At 32.8% G+C, this 19542-nt stretch overlaps 5 protein-coding genes and 1 long non-coding RNA gene across 17 annotated transcripts in view; 3 read left to right on the plus strand and 3 right to left on the minus strand.

The window, feature by feature from the left end:
* Positions 1-504: 504 nt before the first annotated feature.
* LOC115244393 (ubiquitin-conjugating enzyme E2 N) lies at positions 505-5241 on the minus strand. 5 transcript variants are annotated; one of them, XM_029821985.1, is made up of 3 exons: positions 4608-5115; positions 2984-3243; positions 505-2686 (listed from the first exon to the last, which is right to left on the minus strand). In XM_029821985.1, exons 2-3 carry the CDS (start codon positions 3226-3228, stop codon positions 2476-2478), a joined length of 456 nt encoding a protein of 151 aa, XP_029677845.1. In that variant the 5' UTR covers positions 3229-3243; positions 4608-5115; the 3' UTR covers positions 505-2475. The 5 variants fall into 5 exon arrangements, with proteins under 5 accessions (XP_029677845.1, XP_029677849.1, XP_029677846.1 ...); XM_029821989.1 differs by lacking the exon at positions 4608-5115 and adding an exon at positions 4022-4600; XM_029821986.1 differs by lacking the exon at positions 4608-5115 and adding an exon at positions 3726-3936.
* A 167-nt stretch (positions 5242-5408) lies between these two features.
* On the plus strand, positions 5409-10904 carry LOC115244392 (elongator complex protein 1). Of its 2 annotated transcripts, none has more exons than XM_029821983.1 (13): positions 5409-5592; positions 5748-6249; positions 6377-6805; positions 6889-7392; positions 7476-7693; positions 7843-8252; positions 8339-9446; positions 9563-9756; positions 9841-10105; positions 10190-10326; positions 10427-10581; positions 10654-10717; positions 10803-10904. In XM_029821983.1, the coding sequence occupies exons 2-13, from the start codon at positions 5797-5799 to the stop codon at positions 10862-10864; spliced, it is 3999 nt and encodes a 1332-aa protein (XP_029677843.1). In that variant the 5' UTR covers positions 5409-5592; positions 5748-5796; the 3' UTR covers positions 10865-10904. The 2 variants fall into 2 exon arrangements, with proteins under 2 accessions (XP_029677843.1, XP_029677844.1); XM_029821984.1 differs by having other exon boundaries at positions 6377-6799.
* Positions 10905-10926: 22 nt separating this feature from the next.
* LOC115244405 lies at positions 10927-11343 on the plus strand. Its single transcript, XR_003885378.1, has 2 exons — positions 10927-11051; positions 11137-11343. It is a non-coding gene; the product is annotated as an uncharacterized LOC115244405 (long non-coding RNA).
* Positions 11344-11918: 575 nt separating this feature from the next.
* LOC115244400 (G2/mitotic-specific cyclin-B) lies at positions 11919-14929 on the minus strand. Its single transcript, XM_029821995.1, has 5 exons — positions 14619-14929; positions 13365-13961; positions 12995-13234; positions 12759-12877; positions 11919-12686 (listed from the first exon to the last, which is right to left on the minus strand). Exons 1-5 carry the CDS (start codon positions 14646-14648, stop codon positions 12425-12427), a joined length of 1248 nt encoding a protein of 415 aa, XP_029677855.1. The 5' UTR covers positions 14649-14929; the 3' UTR covers positions 11919-12424.
* Positions 14930-15260: 331 nt separating this feature from the next.
* Positions 15261-17090, plus strand: LOC115244402 (vacuolar protein sorting-associated protein 26C). Of its 4 annotated transcripts, none has more exons than XR_003885377.1 (6): positions 15262-15428; positions 15501-15644; positions 15925-16317; positions 16392-16488; positions 16539-16674; positions 16754-17083. XR_003885377.1 is itself a non-coding variant. In XM_029822001.1 (6 exons), the coding sequence occupies exons 1-6, from the start codon at positions 15372-15374 to the stop codon at positions 16834-16836; spliced, it is 900 nt and encodes a 299-aa protein (XP_029677861.1). In that variant the 5' UTR covers positions 15264-15371; the 3' UTR covers positions 16837-17090. The 4 variants fall into 4 exon arrangements, 3 of the variants coding, with proteins under 3 accessions (XP_029677862.1, XP_029677860.1, XP_029677861.1); XM_029822001.1 differs by having other exon boundaries at positions 15264-15428; positions 16549-16674; positions 16754-17090; XM_029822002.1 differs by having other exon boundaries at positions 15261-15428; positions 16539-17090.
* LOC115244401 (protein mono-ADP-ribosyltransferase PARP16) overlaps positions 16762-19542 on the minus strand; it is a 3929-nt gene continuing 1148 nt past the window's right edge. Inside the window, exons 1-7 of one of the 4 annotated variants that reach the window (XM_029821999.1) lie at positions 19520-19538; positions 18535-18880; positions 18292-18447; positions 17987-18196; positions 17703-17868; positions 17492-17624; positions 16762-17413 (exon numbers count right to left, since the gene is read on the minus strand). In XM_029821999.1, the coding sequence (XP_029677859.1) occupies positions 17254-17413; positions 17492-17624; positions 17703-17868; positions 17987-18196; positions 18292-18447; positions 18535-18864 (1155 nt within the window). In that variant the 5' untranslated portion in view covers positions 18865-18880; positions 19520-19538 and the 3' untranslated portion in view covers positions 16762-17253. The other 3 variants (XM_029821996.1, XM_029821997.1, XM_029821998.1) reach the window with 3 other exon arrangements.

The following is a 19542-nucleotide window of genomic DNA, read 5'->3' on the forward strand; positions in this document are numbered from 1 at the left end:
CTATTGAATGTGTATATGGTATATGCTAGTCCATACTAAGATACAATAAAATGTAATTTTGAATTCAAGTTTAAAGGTAGTTATGTATATATTTATATCTCGGATTTCTCGCTTAATATGATATGTCAATGAAAACGATATAGCATTTCCTCTGTTTTTTTATCTTTTTAAAGATTTTATTTCTTCAAAATATTGATCCGCACGACATATGAAACAATGAGATATATATACATTATGAAGCGTTCATAAAAGCGGTCTAAAATTAATCTAAACTATTAATATCATGAAAAAAAGAAGTACCCCCCGATAAAAGTTATTCTTTCTCTTATAAAATGTTCTAATGAGCTTTTTTTATCGTTTTATAGTACTTAGTTAATATTGATATTCTTATCAAAAGTGTATCAAGATTCTTACTGATATACTTTTTTTACAACAAAAGTATGAAATGTGTATTATATCACTTAAGCCTACGGATATTTTTATGAAAGAAATCAATTTTAATTATTCTTTTCGTTAATATTTTATTATCAGTTTTTCGGTTACTAACTCAGCAACGTAGAGGCTTATCCAAAATAAAATTTTATTTTTAATCAATGGCAATGTATATTAAAATATTTCCGTAAAGCAATGATGTAACTAAACGAATAAAGAGTACGCGAAGATGTGTTCATGAGATAAAGATATAGTTAATTGATGATGGATATAATAATGAAATGTACATTAGAAATTGAACGTACATTACATTAAAATTTCTCTTTCTTGAATCTTGATTATTTTATGCATATTATAATTATGCCATATTAGCTTTTGAAAAATTCTGCATGTCTAATTGATACACATGTAATAATGCATACAATAACTACTCTATATATCCCAAACTCTTAATAATAATCTCTTTATTATTGCAGATTATCTACAATTGTTTTAATCTATCCCCGTGTCCTTAAATTATAGAATCTCCCTGTTGTAATACTTGTTAGAAAAAAAGGCGATACTCGGGTATAGTTTTCCTTTTTCATAAGATATTTATATATTAACTGGTTATATATTTCTTTTCAATTTTTCGCAATATAACGCGTATATTAGATATAAACTGATATTATTTTTATCATATTTTATTGAGCCAATGCATTCACATTATGTGACAAGGGTATATTAAATATAGATTTCTATCAATATATGTATTATTTCTTTGCCACACATTGTTTTGTTACAGATATTGTATGTTTCTATTTTTTTCACTATTTATTTATTTAATTATAATATGCAATATATATCAATTTAGATATTTTTTGCACATATTCTCGGTACAATTGCTAATTTTACTCGTTAAATGGAAAGTACTTGTGTTATATTTTTTCCTATGTATTTTACACTGTGATTCATGTAAGCATTCTTCATAAAATAATTTTATATGTGAGAAATCTTATTTTTTCCTATGCAGAAATTTTATATTACGTATAGTCGCATCTCGATAAGTAGAATTTATTTATTGTAAGATACACAATAGACTTTTTCTACTCTTCTTACTTATATTTACACATTAAACAATTATAATTGGCAATTAGTATTAACATAATAATGGATGATTTCTATTCACTTATATAGCCAAACTTGAGTAAAAACCAAAAATATTGGAATATATTTTTTCTTATTATATATTTTGAAAACCTAAAAGTTTCATAGTATTCTATATACATCTCCAAATAAGATAATTAAATGTTCAAGTTTATATAGATTGAATTATATAGATTGAAAAAACGTTCGTAGTTTCTTTAATATATTATCTATAAGACATGTGATAAATAATAGCTACATTACACGTATAATTTTATATTCATCAATCTTGTGCCATTCTCTCTCTCTATTCTAAATATGCAATAATATTTAAATCTATAATGTACTAGACAGAGAGAGAGAAAGAGAGAAAAATATACATATATAACCAGTTAATATATACAATAAAAATTTGTTTTAAGAAGAGAATCCATATGTTGAATAACATAAACCTTTCAATTCCACTTTTAAATAACATACACCAGGAAGAAAAAAAAAGTGTAAATTGCAAATTGCACAAAATAGCAATATAAGATTTGTATATAGCATATTTTTGCTTAATACAATTTCAAATTTATATGTATATTGTAACATATCTCATCGCGTCTTCTCACAAAGGGAAACTTGTCCCCTCCTTTCTTGCAGAAAGAGAGATTCGTAACATTTCAATGTAGGAAGATATTTACGAAGATATTCCTCAATGAGCAATTGAATAAATTCAACAGTGCTTCGCGTTTCCCCCATAATATAGAAAATATCCATTCTGTTTTACTCTTACAAAACTTTTATTATTTTTATAGCAAAATTGTGGACACAGGTGCCGGATACGCAATTGGTGCGGGTATGGTGATCAAAAGTCTGGGAAAGGTAGGAATAACGTCGCTTTGCTTTGTCGTGGGCGATCTGACAAGGCTGAGATCAGTTGTCCATAGCGTATCTTCGAGTCCATTCTTTGGCATTACGTATCGCCTCGCTTTCGTTGACCTTCCAAAGTTCAGCTACATCATTTGCCAAAGGATCATCGGGATTCGGCGCGCTTAGAAGCGCTTGTATAGACAGCAAAACTGTTCTGATTTGAAGTGCCGGACTCCACTTGTCCTTGAGAATATCCAGACAAATCCTGCCCAATCTGCAGGTAAAGTGAAATAATTGTATTTCTTAAACAGGATATTTTGAGAAAACAAACTATTTGTCTTTGTCACTTTTATCTCAATGCGTTTTATACATAAATATACATAAGCAATTTCAACTACTTGTGTAGCCTATCATTAAAAAGACAAATTTATATTTATCAAAGACACCTTGTTTGTTCTTGTAGTTCATGTAAAGCATAGCAAATAAAATTATAGTCAGAAATTACTCAATAATGACAAATTTGTACATCTATGATAATTGAAGTAAATACATTATAATTTTTTCTCTTTACCTGTCTATATTTGGATGATATATTTTTGTAATGAATCTAACTTTAGGTGCAGACATTGGATAATCTTCAGGTAGGAACAATTCAAGCTTAAACAGTCCGCCTTCGAACGGCGAATCCTCAGGTCCCGTTACTATTACATGAAAATACCTAGCATTTGTATCATCTGGTACAGCACTGATACCAGGAACTGGTTCTTGCATTAATCTTTGAGTTTCTTTAATAATCCTCCGTGGTAACGCTGCCATTGTTTATGCAAAGATCTGAAAGGGGAAGAAAATATGCAAATTTATTAAAGGTTAACTTTATACAAGCACAAGATATGCAAAATACACAAAATGTTTTGGTAAAAGAAAAAATTTGGAATTAAAATCTTGTGAAGAAAAGTTTGTCTGAAATCACAACTGTAAAACTTGCGCTTTGCCATCCTTTTTACTCCTGAAGTTTTATGAAAATTCTTTAGCTTCTCCATCATCTCTTTTGAGTTTAGAAAATTTTTATCAAAACAATGAAACAGTACACTCTGCTATCTTTTTTTGTAAACTTTTTCTATTATCAATGTTTTAACAATTCATGTAGTAACTCCAAGCATGTTTCTCCCTCTGGTAAAATTTACAATAAAAATTTCGATCCATGGACAATAGTAACAATGAATTAATTTTACATTATCTGTATCTTTTAAAACTTTAATGAAATATTTGTGTTAGGAGTTCCAAAAAAGAATAACCATATTAACAGATGCAACCTTTCTTTTCTTGTTACAGAACCACCTCGTGCTAAACTACAAATGAGAAGACTTGTTGACGTAAAAAATCGAGCAACGTCGACAGCATCTCTCGCATACCACATCGAAAATTTTCTCTCTCTATCTCTCTCTCTCTCCCTCCGTCTCTCCCACCCTTTCTACACAAAACACAATGTTGCACTGCCGCGCCGTGCGGTCATTTCGCACTGCGATCTACAAACCGGATATTCGGATATCTTGGAACACAATGTTGCACGGCCGCGCCGTGCGGTCATTTCGCACTGCGATCTACAAACCGGATATTCGGATATCTTGGCATATATCGTAGAGAGACGGAGATCAATAATCTCTTTTTCAAACACTCGTTCGTCGGGACGAACGGCGATCGGCTGAGAATTGACAGCGTCGATGACAGCTTGCCGCACCGAGAGGAGCACGTACTACATACACACGTATAGAACACGCGTTGTGCGCGCGCATGTGTGCGTGTACGGTAGGCGCGCGCGCGAGCGCGCAGTTTCACGCGTGAGTAGATATGCGTGTGTATGCGTGCGGGTCCAAATGTCGGGACCTCAGCAGATGGATTCGTTGATGGACGGAAGTCTTGAAAAGGCCTAGGGGATTCCTTTCGCGGGCGATAAATTCGAAATGAACAGAAGAATAGAATAGGATCTTTGGCTGGCAATATTTTTTTTCTCTCTCGAAAGCAGAACGCGCACGTAGACCCGCGATATCCGCATAAACAAAGGGAGTCGCGGAACTATCTAGGAGGGGGGAAGGGTTGGGGGTAGAAGGAAGGATGGGCTCTCTCCGGGTCGTTGTTATCGGCGATCTAAGATGCACCATTAGCACCGTACGGATCGACACGTCTGCGATACGTACGGATCTCTCTGTAAATCCGCAGTCGCGTTTTCTCTCGCGCGAGTCGTCCGGCAGTTTTCCCCTGCAGCCCCTTCTCGCCGTTCTTCCCGAAACCTCGGGGACGTCCTCCTCGTCGACGTCGATTTTCCAACGGTAACGCCACCGCGTTATACTAGCGTTTGCAATAGCCAGCCGCCACCGCCGCCGTCGTCGACTGTCGTCGGCCTCGCAGCCGACCTCTCGGAGGAGAAACCGGCCGGTGGGATCCACGGGATGCGTTACCCGCGGTGTACAACTCGATCGTAGGAGAGCGCTAATTTAATTTCCACCCGCGGCGTGAACGTGTATCGCGCGGCTACGGTGGTTGGTCAGTTGCCTGGTCGCGCTAGCCCCTTCACACTTCACAGCCGCTTCATCTTATAGCGCTGCTGATGGCGCTGCTGATCGCCCGTCCGTCCGTCCGTCCGTTCGTCTGTCAATCAGTTCTGTCAGTCAATCAGTCAGTCGATCACTCGGACTTACCACTCGCGCGCGAATCAAGTGTGATCTCGAGGCGCACAGAACCGTGACGGTCACTGCTTATCGCTTGTTATTTTTTTTTTTTTTTTATTCGTCGATCGTCCGGAGATCGTCGTCGCCGACACCACCGAGAACCGTGAAGTCACGAGATACTAGATTGCACGTCGATGAGATGGGACAACTGTGATACCGCTTACGCGCCGCGTAGCGGATTGAACGCGAAGTATTGGCGTGTTCGCTCAGGTCGTTGAGTTGTAGATTCGCCTTGTCTTTGGGCGCGTTCAGCAGAGAAAACCGCTCAGTAGCAATCGAACGTGATTGGCTCTTACTTTTAGAACCAACAAATCAACGTCGAGTGTTGACAAGACAATAACTGAGCGCTTTCTCTGCCGAACGCGGTCTTTGTTTCGGATCGGATTCTTCCATAGATCTTAGATCTTATGGATTCTTTGCATATTTGTAATTCTTATGGTGAATGACTAATAAGGTTAGTTTCACACACGTGTGTATATAAAATATATTCTATATTGAGATGTATTTTGTATCTCTCGCATAATATCTTTCATATTTTTCTATAATTTTTACATGTTGAATTTTATCGTTAAAATATACAGATAAAAAATATATAGATATCTTTTTTAGATTCAAGATTATAACATAAATAAGTGCACGTGGGACACCGTCGAAAGTCATGAAGAATTTAGCGGTTTATCAGCTACGACGCCGGAATATCGAATTTATGAAAGAAATCGTTGTAAAAAACGATAATGAACCTTTGCAAAGTGTACATTGTGCGATCGATCCAAATGATCTCAGTGTGTACATTCTATTTGACAATCGGATCTATATAATACCAATTGAGGATAACAGTGATATTACCAATATAAATTTTGACGGATATGAAAACTCCAAGGTTGTTGGATTTGAGTATTGCGTTACAATGCAGGAGTTGTATTGCGCGTATGAATGTGGTGCTATCGCCAGATTGGATATATTAGATCAAACCAATTTTAGACAAGAGATAACTACATTTAGTAATGGCCTAAAGTGTATGAAACTTAGTCCAGATAATGAGCTCATTACGGCTGTAACATGTACAGGAACTGTGATCACTATGGTGTCTGATTTTCAAGTAATATCAGAGGTAATGTATTATATATCTTCACAAAAATAAATTTTATTTTATATATATATATACAATTATAACTTATATAACTGATATAATTTTGTAATTATAAAATTATAACATATCTGTATATATAATATTATAGGTGGATTTATACTCGGAAGATTTTGGAGAGAAACAATTTGTTACTGTTGGTTGGGGCAAAAAAGAGACTCAGTTTCATGGTTCGGCAGGGAAAACAGCAGCTAAAGCTAAACCAGAGGAACTGAATGCAAATGAACTCGACGATGGTCGTCCTCGAATCACTTGGCGTGGGGATGGTGCTCTATTTGCTGTCAGTTTTCTGCATATTTTAACGAAAATTCGACAGTTTAAAGTATTCGATCGAGAGGGTACTTTATGCTATACTAGTGAACCAACTAACGGATTAGAAGAATGTTTGGCTTGGCGGCCATTGGGAAATTTAATTGCCACAACCCAAAGATTGGCCAATAAACATGTGGTTGCACTCTTTGAAAAAAATGGCCTCAAATATACAGATTTTCCACTTCCATTTGCACCGAAAGAAGTAACGGTACATTTAATATTGAAAGATATAATTTCTCTCTTCAGATTGCCTTGTGTAATTGCAAATTTTTCTAAATAGGTATTTTGCAGGTGAAAGATTTACTTTGGTCACCAAATTCAGACGTCTTAGCTGTCATTTGCGAACAGTCGGGAATGTTCAATACAATACTGCAATTATGGACAGAGAATAATTGTCACTGGTATCTCAAACAAACCATTGTTTTTTCTACAGACAATCCACTGATATACGCAACATGGAGCACTACAGGAAGATATGATCAAAAAGAATTGATTCTTCTAACATCAAATGAACTTATGTTTTGTTCTTTTAATTGGTGCGTGAATCATAGTCGAGGCAAAACTATAGACGACAATACCGTGATTGCCGTTATTGATGGAAACAAAACGCTAGTTACTGGTTTTAGAAACGGAATCGTTCCACCGCCAATGTCCCATCAATCTTTACAGATTCAAGAACCAGTTAATGCTATTGCCTTTGCACCAAATATCAATGATAAAACAACTTTGATAAACAGTAATATGTTCTGCACCATATCGTGCGATAACAGTTTGACGTTTTTCAAGCAAATAACGGTAATCACTGTACCGAAATAGTAATATAAACTAATATATGTAGAATTTATTTATTGCAATATATAATTTATTACATTTTGTAGGATTCTTCATCAGAATACGAAGCTTTACAGTCATACAATATTGATTGTTCAATTTTAGACATAACAGGAATTGATAAATGTATTTATACTATGCATCATTTCTTATGGCTTGCAGAAGATATTATGTTGTTTTCTATAACTATGGATGAACATAATCTCTTGTGTGTTTTGTCTCTAGACAAAATACATTCTATAAAAAACAGTATTTTGCCGATACGGTATGTAGTTTTTAGTTTTGTTATGAATTATATTATACACATAAAAATCGCATCTAATGAAAAGATACACGAACTTAAATATACACATAAATATACACATAAAATCGCATCTAATGAAAAGATACACGAACTTAAATTTTTTCCTATAGGAAATTTTATGCTGTAGATAATTCGATAGAATATATACTTCCTTCTCTCGATGCAAATACGGCTTACATAATAGTAAATCGGGCTATATTCAAATATACCAAAGATGCAGAAGAACTTGATCCGACAGATATACTCTTAAGAGAGCTATGCTATCAAGTGGAAGTTATAAAAATTGATTCAAAAGACGTTATCATTGCTTTGTCTTGCACAAATTGTTTCTCAATTGATGGAAAGGAAATCGCTAAGAACATTACGAGTTTCTATGTACATTCCGATTTTTTGCTTCTTACAACACAGCAACATACGTTGATTTGTGTTCCATTAAACGAGAGCGGTATGGAGCAGCTAAGAAAACACGATTTAACTGTCAGACCTTGGGAAAATGGCAATAACGAGATATCATTTACAAGTAAATCTTCATAACTTTGTAATCCATTTTATTTCATGAATATATATTATTATATTCCTTTCTCTAACTTTTTAATTCCATTACAGATATTTATATCAGACGACTGGAGAAAGATTCTTATATAATATCAGCGATATCTCAAGACTCTAAGACAATTTTGCAGATGCCTAGAGGAAATTTAGAATGTATAGAACCAAGGGCATTATCGTTGCATATATTAAAATCTCATCTCGATAACTGTAGTTATCGGATAGCGTTTGACATAATGAAGAAACAACGTATAAATTTGAATCTAATATACGATCACGATCCGAAACTATTTATGGATAACGCAGAAAAGTTTGTAGAAGAAATCGCGAAACCAGATTGGTTAAGTTTATTTCTTTCAGAGTTGCAAAATGAAGACGTCACTAGCACGATGTACGCGAATTGTTATCCGAACCGTTCTGTACGCTCGGTCGCGATAACGGGAAATAACGAAATCAAAATTAACAAGGTAAATGAGATTTGTAAATTATTGAGAGATATTATGGAAAGACGACATAACGCGGCTAACCTGACACAACCGATATTGGTGAGCTTAGTGAAAAATCATGAAAAGCAAGGTTTAGAAAAAGCACTTAGTAAAGTAAAACAAGTCAAGATACTGGAGGATTTACAAAAGTCAACGCAATCTCCTTCTCCCACATCTGCCGAAGATGCGCTGAAATATTTGCTACATTTTGTCAACATCGATATTTTATATGATACCGCATTAGGCATGTATGATTTCGAACTGACAATGTTTGTAGCCTCTAAATCGTCAAAAGATCCCAAGGAATATATTCCATTCTTAAATAGTTTGAAAAAACTAAATGAAGATTACATGAAGTATTCCATTGATATGCATCTTAAACGTTATCAATCGGCGCTCGAACATATATCCAGAGACTCGACTAAATTTGAAGAATGTTTTAATTTAATACATAATCAGAAATTATATTCAAGGGCAATGAAATTATTTAAGAAAGATAGTACGCAGTATAAAAAGATTGCTCGAGCTTATGGAGAATTTTTATTAAGCAAAACAAAATATCAAGAAGCCGGTATAATGTTTTATAGAAGTGGCGATCTCGATAGAGCTTTAAAAGCGTTTAGCACATTAAGTGAAAATTGGCAGGATGCAATCGCGGTATCGAGAGAAATGAAATTAAGGTAAAGATGTAACTTTTTATTTTTATATACACATATATTTTACTTTATCATTATTAGAATTGATACAATTATAATGTGCTGTTTTATACTATGTGAGAATTAAACCGTTTCTTTAGTTCTACAGATTTACACGAACTTTATGAACTGCTGGTAAAACGTTTAAGAGCAGAGCGAAATTACGAGGATGCAGCTACAATACTAAAAGATTATCTAAACGACGCTGAAGAAGCTGTTGCATTATTGTGTGAGGGAAGAATTTGGAAACGTGCCATAAGAATAACACACGATGTTCAACGTCTAGATCTGTGTGGTTAGTGATTAATAAGAGCAAGCAAACTGAAAATTTAAATACATTATGACATACATATACCTGAATCGTTTATTATTTTTACAGAGACACATATTAAACCTGGAGTAACAGAACATGCAGAACATGTAATGTTGCAATTGAGTAAATTTAAGGAAGATTTTCTCAGGCATAAGTCACGCCTTGCATTAGTAAGAGCAGAGATAAGCGCAAGACAAACGCGGCCGTTTAACGAATCGATCTGTCATGACGAACCGGTATTCGGCAAAGAAATTATGGACTCCCTTAGCGAAACAAGTAGCATCGCGGATTCTGTTTCAAGTAAAAAATCGCGAACATCTACAGCTTCCAGGTATATCTCTTTTTATAAGCGTTTTATAATTTAATAAAATAAGACATTTATAAATGTTCCTTTCTCTTTTTTTTTTTTTTTTAGGAGAAGCTATCGATCAAGTAAAAATCGTAGGAAGCAAGAGAGGAAACTTTTAAGTTTAAAGGAGGGCAGTACGTTTGAAGATTTAGGCTTAATACATGTCCTTTACCAGATTATTACTACTGTGTATAAAAATAGAGGTTTGTTTATAGAAACAATATATAATGAATGACATTACATTGTTAGAACATATGATTGGATAAACGCTGAATATGTTAATGACATATTTTTCATTTACAGATGAATGGTTTCGACTTGTTCAGGCGTTGATACGCTTCGAATTCGATGAATGCGCGGAAAAACTCTATATCGAAATAAATAATTTCTTCGAATTGGTAGAAAATAGTAAATCAGAAATTTGGGACAAATCAGCCCCGACGAGTTTAGCCGAGGTGGTGAGTAATTATTAGAAATATTCCTCAGCGATTTACGAAAATAGTGCTCTACATCTTTTAACTTGTTAACAGGAAAAAATGACAATTTATACACCTGCACAAATTCAAGAAATTACTGCACCTATTAAATTAGTAGGTAAGTGTTCGTGCAATACAGTATTAGAATATTTGTTACATTCCTTCTGTTTTTTATGTCTTTCTTTTAAATTTTTGTTTTTCAGAACGATATATAACGCATCCACCTGAAACTGATACAACATCCTGTGTTCTAAGTATTTTTTAAAAATTTTTCAAAAATAAGTTTAAACACTCTCCTATTCTCAACAGATGTGGTGAGTAATTATTAGAAATATTCCTCAGCGATTTACGAAAATAGTGCTCTACATCTTTTAACTCTTATTAACAGGAAAAAATGACAATTTATACACCTGCACAAATTCAAGAAATTACTGCACCTATTAAATTAGTAGGTAAGTGTTCGTGCAATACAGTATTAGAATATTTGTTACATTCCTTCTGTTTTTTATGTCTTTCTTTTAAATTTTTGTTTTTCAGAACGATATATAACGCATCCACCTGAAACTGATACAACATCCTGTGTTCTAAGTATTTTTTAAAAATTTTTCAAAAATAAGTTTAAACACTCTCCTATTCTCAACAGATCTTATGAGAAATATGTTATAAATTAAGTACATAAATGTAAAGGCGGTTTTATGTATTACTGCATAATAAAAGAAATTAAGGCCCTTCGAATTAATTAATGCAGAAAAATTATATTAATTTAGTTATTTATTTACAAAGATATGTGTATAGTTATAGTAACATATCATTATGATATTATAATTTGTAACTAATAAAGCCTAAATATATATAGCGGCCATTTAGGTATTTAATTTTGAAATTTTGTCATGTATATATTAAACATTCATCTTTAATTTGGAATTGTTAAAATTTGGATTACTTAACTAACGATATAAAATTTTATCTTTCTTCAGGCAAATATGCTTATACAATAATTATTTTATATACATATTATAGAGGATATATAGTAATATAACGTATATAATTAAAGTATAAACTTTATATCACCATATTGATAAAAATTTCATAAATAATCTCCAAAAATTCTTATATCCGATTTTTGCACATAACTTTTATGCAATTTATATTTCAAAGTAGCAAGCAAAAAACTTAAATGGTTTCCATAATAATTAAGAAAGACTATAATTGAGAAAAATATTAATATAAAAGCATAAAAAATGAAGTATATATATATATATCTTGGAATACTTACATATTTCTATATGGTGACATTAAAAGTATCTGTATGTGTGTGTATGTGTAGGACGTATATCAAAATTAAAATATTTTTATAATCAGCTATGAATAAAAACTAAAAGCTTTATTTAATATTTCATTATAAAAGATGCATTTTTATGATTTCTGCTATACCTAGTTTAACTATGGCAGTCCAAAATAAAGTCCATCAGTGATACCTGACTAAATTTTCGTGCTAATCTTAACAAACTTTTGTATATAAATCTCTAAATACGTCCTGTTTTTCGCTACTTTGTGACTGAACGAGAATAAATTCAATAAGAAAAATTTGTGCATCAAATACAATAATTCATACAATATTCATCACTTTATGATAAAGTTCGCTTTATCTTTTGAAGGATGCGGTCTCACTTTTTCTCTCTCTCTCTCTCTCTTTTTGCTTTCATGAACTATAATGTTCATGATTAGATTCATTACGTATTTGATATGACATACAAATATCTTATTGAAAATAATCTCTCAATATCATATAATGTCACAAATATATAAATTCTATTCTGTTCTATTATAATTCTGTTTCATTGCTTCTTGCTGCAATGGCAAGCATAATTGGCGACTTAAGCTCTGGCCGAACACTAATTTTCATATGTTTCACATGGACGTACTTCTTTCTTACAGCTTGATATTTGCTTGTTTCTGCATTTATTATCATGGCAGCTATATCACGCACTGCAGGTAACACATCGTCCTTAGAGTAGGTGCTGTAGTATGCTAGAGTGTCTGTCCAGATATCTTTGCTTTCATCTTCCTCATCATTACCAATAATTCTGAAAAAGAAAAATTATTGTTTATTATTTATTGATATTTCGAGATATGCAATGAAACATGCTATTTCTTACAAAAATGCTAGATAGATTGCTGCTGCAGCAATGAGACTAGGTGGATAATGACACATTTCATAGTGGACCAAACTTTGTTCGAGGAAATACTTGGCCATTGTATGATGTATAGGAAGTGCCTTAAAATAAATGACATGATTTATATAGAGAACTATAATATACCCTATCTATAATGATATATAATTTATAATAATACAAATGAAAGCTTATTAAATGTTTCAGCAAATGTGTAATACCTTCCCAGCTTTGCTGTATCTTCGAAGAAAATGCAGCGGTAATGGTCGGCCGAAAGAATAATCTAGGGTTCTCACTATGAGTAATTCCATTTCCAATATATCTAATTTAGTATATGCCTGGTCTGTGATGTATACAAAGTCACTTATATCCGGCGAATACATTTCTTCATATTTGCTAGCGATAAACATAGCTGCCACACCTACCAGCTGTAATTGCTTTCTGTCTATGGTTTTGAAAGACTGCAACAATAAAGTGTATATCGAGATGTAACATAAAAGACTGAAAAACATTTATACTAATATTTTTTTTAGATTAAAAAGATAAATGTATTGCATCATTTCTGTGACACGCTAATAATATCAGTTATACCTGTAAAAAACGATCGATAATTGCGACCGTGAGATACAATGTCTCTTGCATTAACCGAAATTGTTGATGTACTTCGATTAACCAATCTACCAGCACACTCCTCATCTTGGGAGTGACTTCCTGGCCTGATAGAAATCCTTTTATAATAGGGGTCTTTCTTTCTAATGTCCTTAAATACTCGTGTATATCGTTGGTATAAATAGAAACTAGAACAGGATTTCCTTTATCTTGTTCGTCAATATCTTCAAATTTTAATAGATCTGTCGAAAATGACTTTATCCCTCTTCGCTTTTGAGTAACGGGAGTTGTTGGTATGATAACTGCATTGGAGACATTATCTACTTTAGCCATGACAGAAATAACTGGCTGTACAACTTGCACTGGCTTTTCAGATACATTTGGTTTCACAACTTGTCGCTTTGGTATTACCACTTTCTTCTTATCCTTTTGCAATAAGCTAGTCCTATCTATGGGCTGTGCACCCCTCAATGTGTTAACTTTATTACTTATTTCACCTAGTGCCGCCCTTTTTGTATTCGCTGGTACAATAATTGAAGATTTTACATTTTTAATATTCTCTTGATTTGTATGGTTCATCTGTAACATAAAAGAAAAATCTTAAAGATAAAATTTAAAATACAATATTCTAAGGATTTTTATAATGTAGAGAAATATATATATATATATATATATTTTCTCATTCAATGTAATATTTTTATTTTAATCGATATTCTACACATGGCAAAAGTATCATTTTCAATAGAGAAGGGCGAAATAACATTTACTTGTGAGAAAGAAAATAATTATTATGAAAAAATGATATGAATTTGAGTCACATTTATATATAAGTATCGTTTACAAAAATATATTTTTATATATTTTTATAAAAATATGAAGATTTCTCGATAAAACGACAGAATATCAATGCTTGAATTTAACATTCTTAATTCGTAAACTTTCCATATATATCTCATTCGCGGATGATCGAAGGCGCGCGGAAAAGAGAAGAAATATCCCAGAAATAATTTGGAGGAAATCTTATAATAAGGCAACTTTTATATTTCAGGAAAATCAAAGGATCATTGTTGGGATGCTAAAGAAGCGGAAATGGTTCACCGAAACGTGGCAAACAAGTTTAAAAGAACGCGAGGGGTATTTAAAGATGTCTAGCTCTTATGACCGCCAAAGAATGACCTCCATCATAGAGGAAATATTTAAGTATTTTCCCACATCGTATATAAATCATTTACTCACCGTAACTGCGGTCCGATTTCTCGTCGCCATTGTCAATCACGTTCACGTAAAGGAAACTGCTATTTTCGTGATGCCAAAATAATATGTATCGCCGTTTCCTCCGAGAAGTAAGCAACACAGGTCACACAAAACTTGGACTCATACAGTAACGTCTTCTCTCGATTTGAATTTGTTTGCTCGGTGGCGCCTCCGGGGCCAGAGGGGTGAGTCAGAGAATCTGCGCGTGCAGCAAATCGCGATGGTCGTTCAAACCAAAGAGAAGCCTGAGAGACGAGAGACGTCACTGCTCACAGTCCGGTTTTATGTGATCCTTGAAAACGATACGCCCTCTGTGAACATAGAAACATGGACATTGAATTGCATAGCCAATGTCGACGAATGTTCTCAGTGGGTAACACATATGTAATATGTACCAGTTTATTCGGTTGCGTGAGACTTGTGTTGACAGCTGATTTTGTTTGACAACTTCTAATGCGTTGACAGATGGTGAGCCGGTTCGTTTGACAGTTATAATTCAAGTCAGTGATGCCAGAGGTCCCGGCTCACCGGCTCGGTAGTGGAGGGGATAACGCACACAAGCGTGAACCGCGTACATGTGATGCGCAGAGCGCTCTACGCATCACATGTACGCGATTCACGCTTGGTGCGTTATCCCCTCCATTGCCGAGTCAGTGAGTCGGACCTCGTGCTGGCATCACTGACACTGACTGTCATTGACTGTCACTGATTCAAGTGTCACAGAAATTAGAAGTCATGTCTATCAATATAGATATAAAATTAAAACGTGCGAGCAAAATATATTACGAAGGGGTTAGTCGTTCGTTATACGAGTATTGTTTTTTTCGCTCAATATTTAAGTCTGAAATTGAGGCTATGTTGTAGGAAGTGGTTGCTGGTCTGATATTGTTAAAGAACAATTCGGACGTGAAGCACGATGGCATATTTCTCACTATGGAAGGCTCAGTGAATTTGCAGCTTAGTTCAAAAAATGTCGGTATATTCGAAGCATTTTATAATTCAGTTAAGGTTAGTAGCAAATATATTTTTATAATAAATTTAATAAATTCTATGGACTTCCTTGTTTGCACAATTATTGTTTTATGAATCTCGAATTAAAGCAATTTTTGCATTTTTGTTGTTTTTTGTAAATTGTGCAATGCCATTGTATAATAAGTGTGAAAGCTGTACTAGTTCTAAAGCTTCTAAGCAAAAGCTGTACTATATCTCTCTCTTATTTCTTATAGATATATTTTTCTGTTAGAATAAATCTATAACAGATCCTAACAAATTGTAATTATTGTTTTAGCCAATACAATTGGTACAATATACATTAGACGTTGCTCCATCTGGGAAGATTCCAAGTGGCAAGACAGAAATACCATTTGAATTACCATTAAAGCCAAGAGGAAGTAAATCTCTTTTTGAAACATATCATGGTGTTTTTGTAAATATACAGTACTTGATACGCTGTGATATAAAAAGAAGTTTTCTTGCAAAAGATGTGAGCAAGTCACTGGAGTTTATAGTAGAAGATAAACCAAATAGTAAGGTAGAAAAAGAACACAGTAAAATTGTGTTCTTCAAAATAATGCCAGAATCTTTGCAAAATATTAAGGATAGACCTAATGTGCCAAAGTTTTGCATTTCGGGAAGATTAAACTCTTTGTATTGCAAACTGTCTGAACCTCTGACAGGAGAAGTATATATAGATAACTTTTTTTGCATATTATTTTATTATCTGCAATACTATATTTTTATTATTTGTATTTGTAGGTGGTAATTGAACACTGCGAAACTGTTATAAAGTCCATAGAATTACAATTAGTAAGGGTAGAAACCTGTGGATGTGCAGAAGGATACTCTAGAGACGGTAAGAATAACTAGTCCATGTAAAAATTGTGGCAATAATTTATGAGACAGCATTTTACAGCGACAGAGATACAAAATATACAAATCGGTGAAGGCAATGCTTGCACAAATCTTGCTATTCCAATTTACATGATATTTCCAAGATTATTTACATGTCCTACTTTAAGCACAAGCAACTTCAAAGTTGGTAAGAATATTTTTTTCCATCTATTTTATTCTGTTAAAAAATGCAAACAACAAATTTATGCATTCAATATTTTTTTCAGAATTTGAGGTAAATCTCATCATTTTATTTGAAGATGATTATTTAGTCACTGAGAACTTTCCTATTATACTCTCACGATATTAAAAAGTTATAGAAAAAATGTTTTTTAAGAAATAATGTAATATATATGTGTGTATATATGTGTGTATGTATGTGTATAGATATGCATATGTAAATTTTTATATGATTTATATAAAATATTTACTCAATTATCATATATATTTAAAAAGAATGTATATAAAAGATAACATTGTTCATATATACACCAATGGATATTTATATCTCGACATATAAAAAGTTGTAAATGTCAAAATTAAAAATCGTGAAAACACTTTTTCTGTATATTTTGTCTATTTAATACAAAGATAAAAAAATATTCTTTTCTAGTCTTACTTAAAAATCTTGGCACATGAAGCCTAATTTTATGAAAATATGGTACTTATAACCTTTTTCCTCATATTTCAAAACCAATTTATTGCAATGTTTGCATTATCATTTTTTTTATTCGAATCCTGCTTTCTGGATAAATAACCTATAATATTTCTCTACTTGTTTATTCTGTGTTAATCCAACCGAAGCTAACAGCACGACGTAGCCGAGCACAAACGTCAGTAATTTATGTTGCTTGAACCATACCAATAATCCTGAATTATCAGCAGTACTGAAATAATAAAAAATTTATAGTAATTATTGTGTAATCAAACAAAGCCTATGACTAATATTATCTTATACAGTTTACCTAGTTGTATGGAGATCTTGGGTGTAGACAAGCAGATAACGTATCCTTACTAAATCACTATTTGTTACTACAAAATATTTGTCTGGTATTCTTCCACCAATTGAGTCACTCAATGTATTTTGTGCCCTATCCCCTAAAATGTAATACTATTATAACAATTTACCTTTTAAAGTTTGATACGCAGTCATTCACAGATATACTGTAGGCTTACTTGAATCTCCTCTCTTTATATCAGGATGATTGATAAGCTCGCAGAGAGCTATACAACTTATTTCACTTCCAAGAAGACTGCCTCCCCATCCATAACCCACAGGACTATAGGGTAAACTCACTCCTAATTCGCTCGAAAGATATATTCCTTTGCCAAATTGTGATCTCTAAAAAAAATAACATTATTTAAAAATGCCTGCCAATTTCATATAATTTTCATAACAGAGAAAAAACATTTATACAAGAAAAATTATTCTAGTTTAATAATATTAGTATTTACTATACCTTGCACATATTTTGTTGTAAACCATAATGCATGATGGAATGAAAATTTTCTAAACGGCTGCCATGGTACGCATAAAACGTCGAATGACCATTAGCACTTGATTTCCATTTCTCTTCTGGTGCAGATTGCTTCGCACTTGCCACTTGAAATATAAGATTTGGAGCTGAAACTGGCACTTCCAATGGCACTTTATTCAATATGGAATCATACTGTAACATAGGAATTTATCTAAGATCTTATGTCATATACTATGTGTGCTTTTTTTGAAATTTTTTTTGTCAGAAATAATAATACACAGACTTACACATTCTTTCTGCACACTCTTAATGTGTGGATCTCTTAATCGTAATAATACCCAATATAATAATTCTATTGTTTCACCATAATTTTCATATGCACCAGCTTCATTAAGTTCTTTGCGTATCAAGGGTAAAGGAGGAACTGATTCTATGGCTCTCCTCTGCAGAGAAAGTGACATATCAAACAATTAAATTGTAAATGATATGCACATTGTATACAAATATCATATATTGAATCTTTAATATACCAAGGCTTCAATATCCTTGCACTCGTTTTTAATGTACATAGGTGGAAATGGCTTTAAACAGCTGTCATAACGGTAAGTATTGGATGCTGCCACGAAAAGAGACCATTTCAAATCAGCAGCTTTTGGATCTTTTTCTAATAAATGTTTCAATGATAATATTTTCCTTCCCAGATCTTCATCAGTTACATTGCGATCTACTCGAGATGTATATAATACATCTAAGCCAGTCTTTGTTACATTTTTGTTCTTTGGAATTTCATATTGTTCATCCTGTTTTGCTCTTGCACCTTTTGATGCTTCATTATTTTTATCAAAATATGCCATCATCATTCATTTACCATTATACCTGTGCGAATAAAATAGTAAAGTAAAGTATAATAAGATGTATATATGTGTTGAAAACAATAATTTATAATTTGAAGGGGAAAATATTACCACGCACACACACACACACACACACACACACACACATAGAAAATATTTTATGCTATACTATTGATATAAAAATTAATGACATAAAATAAATGTAAAAAATCGAATCAATTAGATTTATTGTTTTTCAATTATATAATGATATTATATAATATCACAATATCTCAAATATAATAAAAATTAAAATTATACATACTTTGGAGTAATAGCACATGACTTTATCATCAATTATATTAGAGAATATACAACGCAAAAAAAAAAAATATTGTTTCACTAGTAATTTCGGCATTTCCGGATTATGTGCAAGAAAAAATGTATCTCTCAAAAAAAAAGAGAAAAATACAACCATACAGTTCTAAACAAACATATGTCATTAAAAGACAATTACAAATACTATGACGTAGTCGTTTGATAATGCATGTATTTTTTTCTCTTCTATCGAAGAGAAAATCGTTCTCATTAACATATTTCAATAATAATATTCAATGGTAGTAAATGGCTAAATTATTAAAAAGTGTATGTGTTTACGACATTATCAAAACAAATATATAACCTCTGTATGTGATAGAGGGAAAG

The sequence above is a fragment of the Formica exsecta genome, unplaced genomic scaffold (genome assembly GCF_003651465.1).
Source record: "Formica exsecta isolate Colony F162 unplaced genomic scaffold, ASM365146v1 scaffold82, whole genome shotgun sequence".
Classification (NCBI taxonomy): domain Eukaryota; kingdom Metazoa; phylum Arthropoda; class Insecta; order Hymenoptera; family Formicidae; genus Formica; species Formica exsecta.

What these genes read in the sequence shown, in the direction of transcription:
- LOC115244402 (XM_029822000.1), top strand. Translation starts at nt 15,372, where the DNA reads ATGTCTATCAATATAGATATAAAATTAAAACGTGCGAGCAAAATATAT. An exon ending in GCAAAATATATTACGAAGGG is followed by an intron (nt 15,429 to 15,500) that starts GTTAGTCGTTCG and finishes GCTATGTTGTAG; the next exon opens with GAAGTGGTTGCTGGTCTGAT. An exon ending in CTGAACCTCTGACAGGAGAA is followed by an intron (nt 16,318 to 16,391) that starts GTATATATAGAT and finishes TTGTATTTGTAG; the next exon opens with GTGGTAATTGAACACTGCGA.
- LOC115244400 (XM_029821995.1), bottom strand. Translation starts at nt 14,648, where the DNA reads ATGGCGACGAGAAATCGGACCGCAGTTACG. An exon ending in TTATCGATCGTTTTTTACAG is followed by an intron (nt 13,235 to 13,364) that starts GTATAACTGATA and finishes TTATTGTTGCAG; the next exon opens with TCTTTCAAAACCATAGACAG. An exon ending in GATACAGCAAAGCTGGGAAG is followed by an intron (nt 12,878 to 12,994) that starts GTATTACACATT and finishes ATTTATTTTAAG; the next exon opens with GCACTTCCTATACATCATAC.
- LOC115244393 (XM_029821985.1), bottom strand. Translation starts at nt 3,228, where the DNA reads ATGGCAGCGTTACCACGGAGGATTATTAAAGAAACTCAAAGATTAATG. An exon ending in TATCATCCAAATATAGACAG is followed by an intron (nt 2,687 to 2,983) that starts GTAAAGAGAAAA and finishes CTTTACCTGCAG; the next exon opens with ATTGGGCAGGATTTGTCTGG.
- LOC115244392 (XM_029821983.1), top strand. Translation starts at nt 5,797, where the DNA reads ATGAAGAATTTAGCGGTTTATCAGCTACGACGCCGGAATATCGAATTT. An exon ending in TTGCACCGAAAGAAGTAACG is followed by an intron (nt 6,806 to 6,888) that starts GTACATTTAATA and finishes GGTATTTTGCAG; the next exon opens with GTGAAAGATTTACTTTGGTC. An exon ending in TCGAGAGAAATGAAATTAAG is followed by an intron (nt 9,447 to 9,562) that starts GTAAAGATGTAA and finishes CCGTTTCTTTAG; the next exon opens with TTCTACAGATTTACACGAAC.